The following is a 10,796-nucleotide window of genomic DNA, read 5'->3' on the forward strand; positions in this document are numbered from 1 at the left end:
GCAAGCAGTTGTGGAACATTGTGTCACTTGCCAAACATAGAAGTTTCCTGCTTCCAATAGCAAAGGCCAGTTACTTCTTGGGAAACTAACTCCTGAGTATCATAGTTCAAGAGAAGGGATTTGAGAGTGGGAAGCCCTGACTTGCACTAGTGCTGAAAATGATGAAAAATGGCTTATAACTTGATGAAAAATTGTTTGTAACTCGATGTATGTCTTCCCAGAAACTCTGTCAACATGGCTATGGTATCAGAATTTCTGAAACAGGCATGGTTCATCGAAAATCAGGAGCAAGAATGTATTGTAAGTATTACCACCTATTGAGAGCAGCAAGCTTATTTTCAAGTACATTTAGAAGTGATGTACAGGCAGAGGCCACCAAACATCTTTCATATATTCAAGAGGAAGAAAAACAGTGGCAAAAAAATGAATAAGAACTGGAACCTAATTTTATTGCAGCGTATAATCTAATGTAATCTAATAATCTAATAAATCTGCTGTTAGTTGAAAAATTACTCTGATTTGCACATATCAGTCTAGTTATCAATTCCTAGGCAGAACTAGTTCCTGTAATGAAACTGTAATTCCCAGGGGCCAATCACTGGTCTATTCAAGTCATCCTCTTTAAAATAGTGATCTGATGCACAGGCATGTGACTGTGTAAGAACATGTTCAGATGAAGTACACAAGAAAAACAGGGACCCTCAGGCTGAGGTACAGAAAGCCATGAGTTGGAGCCCAGGAATGTAAAGGAGAAACTAAAGTCACTAGTATATGTCCTAGTTTTCATATCATATGTCATGCTTACAGTGGAAAGAGTCACGGTATGTAATAAAGCATCTCAGTTGATTAGTACTGATACTGATTAGAAGGGAGTCTTATGGTGGTAAGAAGTCAAGAGTTAAAAGCACTAGGATGAGATGGACAGTCTTTGTGGTAATGAGGTTGATTAAGATACTGAAATGGCTGTCAGGAAAGGTAGAGCAGAACACTGCGGTGTCCCAGAATATCCTGAAAGATCTTTCAACTTGAAAAAACTGAACATAGAGAGGACATTTCAATAAATAAAATTTTCTGCTCTAGACCCTGGTGGATTTTGTAATTTTGACCCCACAACATTTTGTGCATAAACCTTCTTGCTTCACCATCCTATCCCCCTTGCATTCCCAGCATCCTGAGACATTCTGGTTGTGGTGGTTACAGAAAGTTTGTTATTGCAAGTAGGTAAGCTTGTCCTGGAAATAGGTATACAATGACTAACCTGGTGTGCCTGGGAAACAAGTAGCAAAACCGTCCCATTCCTCTGTTGGCTTATGACACAAGTCGTTATTTTTTTTTTTTAAAATATGCAAGACACTGCATTTAGTGTACAGACCCTCTTCTTTCTTACAAATCCTAGTGATACAATTGTGGAGTTGAATATTTAATTATCAGATGTTAGAAGTGTACAAAACTCAATACAGAATGCTGTATGAAAAACATGTATCAATAAGACCTTCTGTTGTGCTATTTAGCTTTATTGGCAAACTATTTACAAAAAATAAAACGGTGAGTTGTTGAAATAGGAGAAAGTATAGGTGCTTCTGAAAAAGTTTAGCTAAACTACTGGGGTTTTTTAATTTAAAAGTCTCAGCATATGTCATACCACTGGGATTTTATATAAATATTTAATCCGGGAATCTTGGGGCATTTTATAACTTCTGCAAATAAGTAGACATCTGTTAAGAAGTGCTGTTGGATTATAGGCCCCTACCAGTAACTTGATGTGTCATGTTGCTGACTTACGGCAAGCCACATAATCTTCCAATAGTGGAATTCATCATTCCTAGCTATTCCCAGAGCCTTTTAGTCATAGACTGCAGAGTGCCCATCTAGGAGTGGATTCACCAGAGGCAGTCAGAAGATAATGCCTGTGAAGAAGGTGTGGCTTATGTCTCAAGTTTCAAAGAAGTTGGGTAACATTTCTCCACTTTCTCATAGGATTAGGCTTGAACTCTTCTCCAAAGCCTTGCATGCAAGAAGTGCTTGTAGCCTTAGATGTGAATCAGCTGAGATGTCACTTAATGTGATGCACAGTCAATTTGCGTACGATGAGCAAAGAAATTAGTAGCACTTTATTGGCAGTGTCTGTAGGATTTAATTGCTGTTTTAGAGCCTTTAAAATTCGAACATAATTGTCTAACATGACAGTTAAGAAGTGTTTTCTTGTGCAATCCAACTTTAAGAAATAGGTCTTCAGGTACCTAAAATAATATATTAAGTACTTTCTGTTTAACATAAGAGATGTGAAAGGAATGCATTCTATGCATGTCCATTACTGAGTCTGCTTAGTTCTCTGTAGTTACGAAACTGTGTATGTCCCTTGATAGTCCTATAGTAGGCAACCTCAAATATATTATTCATTTGGGAATCTAAAACTACTTCTTTGCAAAAAATATTCTTTGAAATGAACAGTTACTATTTTTATATTCTTTTTTTTTTTCCTCTGCAGAAAAGTTCAAAAGGTGGCCCTGCGGTACAGACATACCCTAACTTTGATCCATCAGCTGATGTTGTTGCTTTGGACAAAGCTATTACTGTAAAGGGTAAGAGTAATAAATATTTAACTTGCTACATTAGGACTCTTCCTCAGGAATTTTTGAGAATGGCATTGAATAAAATATCAGAATGAGAGGCAATGGCAAGTAGGAGAGGTGTCTCTGCTTTCAAAAGCTTGGCAATTCATTAAATTATGCCACTTGGGTGCAGAATCTCAGCTCTTTGATATCCCAATGTTGTATTACAATTTCAGACCTGAATACTACATTAAAGTTCTTGAATATGTTGAAGGAAGGGTTGTAAAAAAATTCAATTTCTAGAGAACAAAAATACATTATAACATACCTTGTTAATATTTTTTGATGTCCATAAAGTCTCTGAAAGAGGCAATGAATATGCTTATAATGTAGTGTATGACTCTATTTTGTGTCTCTTTTTCAATCACATTCTCATTTGGGACTTTGCCTGTACTATGAAACATTTTTCAATTTGACTTACTGAGATTATATGACTGTGCCACTCACTTGGTTTAGGTTTTTCTTTGTTATTCTGCAGTGTAAATTCAGCACTCAGAATACACTGAGACTTTCTGTATGGAACTGTAGAAACATGGGTTTTGGTGTTCTATGGGAATCTATTTATTTGGTTCACTAATTGTAAATCAGTAGATTATTACAGTTTTTGATTTGTTAAACTTCACTATGTCAAGAAATCAAAATCTGACATAAAGCAAATAATAAAACCATAATTATTATTTGGCTAAATGATACACTACAAATCACTATAATATTTTCAGTATATTAGATATTTTGCTGTTTGGTGACTCATAGGTGTGGATGAAGCTACCATCATCAAAATCTTGACTAAAAGAACAAATGCTCAGCGCCAGCAGATCAAAGCTGCCTATCAGCAAGCCAAAGGAAAGGTAAAGTATAATCAAGCCAAGCTTAAATTTTATCCAGAATATCAGTGTTGCTCCTGGCTCAGATTATATATAAAGCTTTAGATTCATGGAATAAAAAATTACAGTATTCTAACTTCTGTAGTTTGGGAACACCATGAAAAAATGATAATACCCTGCAACTATATTGCCAGTGCCAAACCTTTGAATATGTCCACTGTTTTGAAATAAAATGAAAATTTTGAAGTTCTGACTTAAATCACTTGGGAATGCAGAGCTTTCACTAACTACTGGGAGACAGTCTGCTGAGAAAAAGGGAAGGATGGAGAAGCTGTAGGACCATAATGCTGTTCCACAAGTGTATCAACACTGGTGCAAGGATGAGTGTACTGGGGGCAGCATTCTTCTACCTCTTGAGTGGTAAAATTGCTGGTCCCTAGAACTAAGAAGCTTCGAAATTACTGTATGTTTCTGGAAAAGGTTTTAATTGCTCTTACTTTCCACTGTAATACTTTTTGTCCAGTTGAAATGTTCTCCAGTTCTAAATTGAAATTACAATTGCACAGTTGGCATATCAAAATTACTGAGTGTTTACTGCTTAGAAAGTGATTCCTTTGAGTGTAACTTTTAAAGACTAACTTAGAAATTAAGTATAATACCTCAGTTTAGGGCAGATTTACTGTTTCTGCTCAGGAAACCTCACTTACGGTTTTCACAGCCCTCTCCTGCCTCTGAGGAAGCTCCAGCCTTGCAATTATATTTTTTAAAAACCTAAATGCACATATAACTTCAAAGACACAGGGACATATAATGGTGTTAGATTATTATATACCCCAGTTCCTGGCACACTGTCAAAAGCAGAACAGAGCTAACTATGAACATAGTGCTAGCTTCTGAAATAATCTTCTTGGCTTAGGTAGCCTGACAAAGCAGGATGACTTTCTCACTCTTAAAGCCACAACCTGGACACATACTTGGTGGACAACAGGGATGTAACTTCAAATGTAACAGAAGAGATTACAAAGCATTTTAGGTAGAAGGCAGAATTAATCAGACTTTTTTTTTTTTAGTTAAATTTAGGTCAAGTTAGAATATAGCCCAAATCTTAAGTTCAAGACTTGTGGTTTTTTTGTAGGGTGATGTTACACTATGTCTGCAGTGCTTCTACTGAAAATACTCTGTCCTTTATGCAATAAATTGGTAAATTAAAATGTTATCCAGATGAGCAACTGTCATAATGATAATAGCAATATAATATTACCTTCTCTGAAAAAACATGCAGCATATCTTAGGTCTTCTTCTGATACTGTAAATGAGTGAATATGGCTGAACAACAATGTGTGAAAGCACTCCTGAATACTTACTAAAATACCCTGACACTTTGATTAACATAAAGGTAGCAAATTAAAAATTTCAAGGAAGGCTTCATAATTCTTTCTAGAAGCTAAAGGAATGATGTAGACTAAGATTGATCAGAGATCAGACTAGTTTTTGACAGTAACTGAACAGCAGCTTTTTACCATTCACTAGCTTAGTGTATTTCTTATTCTTCCTATCACAGAGTTTAGAAGAAGCCTTGAAAAAAGTTCTAAAAAGCCACCTAGAAGATGTTGTTGTGGCTCTACTCAAGACTCCAGCTCAGTTTGATGCTGAAGAATTAAGAGCCTCTATGAAGGTAAGGCAAAATCTTATGTGAAAAAATTTCCTAAAGAGCGTAAATAATTATTAGGTCCTGTAAACGAGACTGGACTTGGATTTCAAAGCTTGTGTATTGTCTTTATTTTAACCTCATTTTATAAAATAAATCTATACTGGTAATCCAGGTTCTGAGAACAAGACCGAACAATCTGTACTGATTTGGTTGTTGGAGGAGATTTTTTGTGGTAGAAAGCCATAGTTTTTAGACACATGTTTATGTAAGAGAAAACAAGAAGGGAAGTGGTATTTTTCTTCATAAATTTTACATTCTTATCTTTTGTAAGCATGTTCCTATCTTTTAAAAGCTTTATCACTTCCTTTGGGTACCAATGATATTCAATGTAATAAAAAATTTATTCTAAGATGAAATAAAAATATTGTATGGAAGCACAGTATTCTTCATTTTTCTTTCTTGTTCCCTGAGGGGCCTTCAAAGCAAAGTCCATGATCTTAGTCTTGTTTCTGTTCTTCTAAATTTAAGTTTGCAGCATCAAATACGTTTTCTAAAATTTCAATCACTTTTGTCAGGGTCTTGGAACTGATGAAGATACCTTAATAGAGATTCTGGCCTCAAGAAACAACAGAGAGATCAGAGAAGCCAGCAGATACTACACAGAAGGTAATTCAGAGCAAGGAGGTGTTAATGGTATAGCATTACAGTCACAGCCCCACTTCTCCGTAGAAGCTGAGATGACATTGCAAGAGTGAAGTGAAGCTCCACATAAGATTGAAAGAGTTCTAGGAAAGGGAGGTCATACTGATTTTTTTTTTGACCTACGTAGATCCCAATACAGAAGAAGGCGGCACATAGTCACAGCTAGAACTGCATATGTCTCATGGAATGGATCATGCATTTACATGCTTTCTAGGATGCAAGCAAAATCCAGCTGCTTTTCTTCTACTGTAGCTAAGCCTTGGGTGACTTCTTAATATATCACTAGGCTTGAAAAAAAGCTTAGTGAGTTAACAACACAGATAGCATTAGCAGTAGGAACAACCAGTGAACTAAGGAAAGAAAATGTTTGAAGAGATTACTAAAATATAATGTGGCATCTCTCACATATGTAGAATTTACTGCAGTCAGTGCTGTCTAATTAAATCAAGTTTTCTGAGAGTATGAGCTAACTTTTCACAGATATTTTCATTTAATTAGTCTAAGTTAGAAGCCCAAATTAATAGTTTGATTTTTTTCAGAAGTATTTTATGATTAAGTTCAGTGCTAATAAGAACAACCAGAGATAAAAATGAAAGACAATAGGCTCACAAAATGTTTCAAGTTTTTTTGGTACTTCACAAGCAAAAGTCCAAGACATTGCCACCCACAAGATCTTAGAGAAGGACTTTTTAATCAAATTTTGGGTTTAGCCTCCAGATTCACAGCATATCTCAGGAATTAAATGACATGTTACAAATATACCCTTTCTCTTGAAGCTAAATGAGAGAAAGGAAGAAAACTGCATTTCCGGTGGGCATATTTAAGTAGGAAGTTAAGAAAGTGCTGAAAAAATCATAGAACAGTTTGAGTTGGAAGGACCTTTAAAGATCATCTAGTCAACGTGGTTGATAACTTTAAAGCAAGCTATGAATCCTTTTTCTTTTGATTTCAGTGATGAAGAGAGATCTGACACAAGATATTATCTCTGACACATCTGGAGACTTTCAGAAGGTTTTGGTTGCTCTAGCCAAGGTATGCTGCGCTTAAGCATTTTGAGTGACATTACCAATAATAAAAAAATTAGTTTCGTCAAGACTATTCCAAAGAGACATACAATAAATAAAGATTTAGGTAATGTTTGTTTCCTTGCATTGTTTTTTATTTACTTATCTTAGACCACATGAAATTGTTCTTAAACAAGCCATAATGAGATTTTATCTCAAATGCATCTTAAAAACTATTGATGCTTATTATTTTTTATCAGTTATGCTTTTAATAATTTTTTTGTGGTAACCATCTGTAAGCACTTGAAAAAAACAACAGGTATCATGTCATGTCAATTGGCTAGAAATAGAAAAAGAAGAAATGCTTCCTATAGAGCAATAAAGCTTTTGTCTTGCTGTTATGTTTCCAGCAGTTACATAATGGAACAGGGATAGGTAGCTAACGAGCAGACAAAGTGTTTTGTGAATTTATCCTCAAAAGCAGATGAGTTTAAACACTGGAGCTGCCCAATAAAAAGACCCTTTTGAAATGCATAAATATTTGATTTCGTGATTGTTGAGTACGTGTATGCAGGATTATTTTTTGGTATATCCATGTGCATTGTTTTGATTTTCAGTTTTTGGTTTCAAATAAACTTCAAAGGTGTCTATTCAATGGTCAATGAGCAAATCACAGCTTCTAAACCTGTAATTTCACATTAAGAAATACTTCCAGTGGATTTTAATGTAGGACTTCAGAAATAAGTTGCTGATGGCCTTAGAAGTGTGAGCTCTGATTGATACAAATACAAATACAACAGTAGAATATAATTGATTGACAAATGCAACATTTTTATTCACAGTATGATAGATATAACTGTATCTACCTGCAATTATGCATTAAGTTATGTAAGAGAATTATAGGGCAGAACTCTAAAATGTTGAGTTTTGGTTGACTGAATGGTTGTGATTACCACTGGAATTTTATTCATTTATGTAGGCTGACAGATGTGAAGATTGTCATGTGAATGATGACCTTGCTGACAATGATGCCAGGGTAAGATCATACTTGGCACTCTGCAGAGCTTCTTCTTCTGATTTACTTGAAAATATAAACTCTGGCTGCAAATGTTCTACCTGAATCTTGTGAATTGAAGACGTAACAGATTTGTGTGTTATGTAGCAACCTTTTTTGGAGGGAACACTGTCTTAAAAAGTTCATGTAAGCTTCACTATCTAAAGGATAGTAACTTTTCTTCAAGACCTCTCCTAGTTTATGTGAATTATGCAGATGATTTGAAGTAGAGGTCAACAATTGGAGAAATTAGATACAAGCTTCCTTCTATTTTTTACACAGTCCTTGAATCTTGAGGGACAAGAGTATACTCATGTATGTGCAGCATACTTTAACCAGTCTGAACTTTGCAGTATCTTAACTATAGCTATTGCTTTACAGTAATGAACTTTTCAAGATTATTGGGTAAACCTCACAGTCAATTTTTGAATAATTCTACAATAAACAGCTGGTCTTTCTCTTATTTCTTCCAACATTAGTGTGACAATTTTTGTTAAACTTTTTGTAAACCATGGTGGTCTTTCCTGAGTTCTCACCTATGAAATCCTGTGTCACTCTTACAATTTAAATGTAGATTGGCTTTAAATTGATTTTTAAAAAATTCAACCAAGAAAAGGCCATTAAGCAATAATACTTCTATTCCTGCTATGTAAATTAATACTCTGTTTAAGCTCAAGAGTTCAATACTGTTTTTCTTGGTACAGAGCACACGTTGTTAAATCTTTCCTAAGAGGTCTTTAGTTACTAATTCTAGAGAGGTTTGAAGCGGTGAAGAAAATGAAGGAGACTGGTTTGGCTCTTACTTTCCATTAAAGTAATTCCTGGAAAGACAAGAAGTACTTGGTGCATAGGCTTCTCCTTCACATCTGTCCAGTTAAGATCAGAGATAATTTTATTCATTTGAAGAAAGCTTACCAGTCCTAAACTCCCATGCAGACTGTAAAAATATCTTGATATATGAAAACCATCTTCATTCAAGAATGCAGTATACCCAGGAGAGCTAGATGGTGATTGTAAAATGCCTGAAAATATGTTTTCTAGCTGTATAGTGTTCTCTAGGTACTATTATGACGTAAGTGAAGTATAAAGTATAACTCGATAGAGCTAGAGTTATTGTCAGGTTGTGTAGAGTTTTGTTATCGATTGTGGCAAGGGCTAGAGTTCATTACTGAGAAATATTGGCCTACCTTTGACTGGTAGCCTCAGAAATGCAGTATTTCTGTTTGAGTTTTACTATATTGATGTTAACTTTACTACTTTATCTTCTTTGTGAAAGGCCTTGTATGAAGCAGGAGAGAAACGGAAAGGAACAGATATTAATGTGTTTATTACTGTTCTTACTGCAAGAAGCTACCCACACCTCCGAAGGGGTACGTTGGATGAAACTTTGTGCTTCTCTGCTATTGCAGAGAATATGCTATTTTGAACATAGCCTGCTTATGAACTCAGAGAAGATATAGATTATCAAAATGTGACTCTGACTGCTACAAAGGTCTTTGTAATTGGATGCATGCTTGCTGACTGAGGGTGCAGTTAGCAGCTTGGCTATTCTTTCCATACTAGCAATAAGCCATATTATTTAGATTGCTAACAAAACAAGGACAATGGAACAATGTGTCAGGGGTTCTGAATTATCCCCACCATAGTCTTATACCTCCTCCAGTTTGTTCTGGGTAAAGGGGTATCACCTAATGTCACAGGCTCCAGAAGAGTTGTTCAACCACCTCTATCCCAACCAATGGATACATGAACTCTACAATCCAAACGAAGTTCCATTCCTTGTGCTGACTCCACCAGTCCATGCAGTTCACTACTCTTTACACTGCTGGCTGAAAAAAAAAATGAGAAAGATGGCCCACAATCAGTCATCAGTGTTACCTGCTGCAGCAGTGAGAGCAGAATAAGGCAGAGACAATGCAGGGGAAATAAAGTGTTTTCATCACTATTCACTGAGTTTTCGTCCCATATTTAGTGTTTCAGAAGTACACCAATTACAGCAAGCATGACATGAATAAGGTACTGGATCTGGAGCTGAAAGGTGATATTGAGAAATGCCTGACAGCCCTTGGTAAGTGGTTTAGTAGATTGTAACCTACTATATATTCTGACCATATGAAAACCTATATTTTACTTCTGTCATACTTGCTCTGATAGGAGACCATTCTGGGCTTATCCTGCTTCATTGGGAAAGAGATGTTTTGGAACCTCTAGTCCAAACATAGTGATTTAATTGAGTTCCTTAAAGCCTGTTAAAGTTGATCAATGAGTAAATACCTTGATATTCAGGAAGGGCTTTTAAGGAGAACAGATGTGTCATCAATATAGGAAGAGCTTTACAGGAAGCTAATATGCCAAAAAGAGATATCAGAACATGCACAATTAGTATCAAAAAACCATTAGTTATAAACCGTCTTCAAAAAAACCAAAGCCAAACACACCATTCTCTAAATTTGGGGTTTTTTTTCCAAAGATGTTTATAATGTATGATTATGAATAATATAACAAATTTCCTTCTGCAGTTTTGTTCAAGAAAATATTGTTACAAGGTTCATCATAAAGGTGTATATTAAGGCCCTTTACATTACTGTTCCTTGTGAACAATACAGTGAGGCAGTGACTCACGTAAATCCCTCTTATGGAACCAAAGGTGGAATCAGGAGATTCCCACCATGTTCTCAGCTTTTTTGTCACAGAGAAGTGTACTTTGGATAAAAGAATGAATCAAATCAGATCCCTCTTAATATAAGAAGTGGAGGGCAAGTACTTTGTATAACTTGGTTTACAATCAGATCATAGCCTCCAACTCTGCTGTAAAAGACAGAAAAGCTTTCATACTTTTCTTCTTAAGAACTGCAACATCATTCTTAATTTTGTGGAAGTAAACTGGGGAGTGTTTTGTAGAGTAAACTGGGAGCCCTTGCCAGAGGGCTGTGCTGCCATCCAGCAAGA

At 35.7% G+C, this 10,796-nt stretch overlaps 1 protein-coding gene across 1 annotated transcript; it reads left to right on the plus strand.

Annotated features, from left to right (window-relative positions):
• Positions 1 to 225: 225 nt before the first annotated feature.
• On the plus strand, positions 226 to 10,469 carry ANXA1 (annexin A1; the record flags this gene model as incomplete). The annotated part of the gene is made up of 10 exons (XM_010188982.1): positions 226 to 300; positions 2,489 to 2,582; positions 3,366 to 3,460; positions 4,998 to 5,111; positions 5,663 to 5,753; positions 6,742 to 6,821; positions 7,773 to 7,829; positions 9,124 to 9,217; positions 9,820 to 9,934; positions 10,367 to 10,469. Coding segments are annotated over exons 1-10 (909 nt in total), but the record flags the coding sequence as incomplete, so codon positions are not given.
• Between the last annotated feature and the right edge of the window lie 327 nt (positions 10,470 to 10,796).

The sequence above is a fragment of the Mesitornis unicolor genome, unplaced genomic scaffold (genome assembly GCF_000695765.1).
Source record: "Mesitornis unicolor isolate BGI_N332 unplaced genomic scaffold, ASM69576v1 scaffold47987, whole genome shotgun sequence".
Taxonomy (NCBI): Eukaryota; Metazoa; Chordata; class Aves; order Mesitornithiformes; family Mesitornithidae; genus Mesitornis; species Mesitornis unicolor.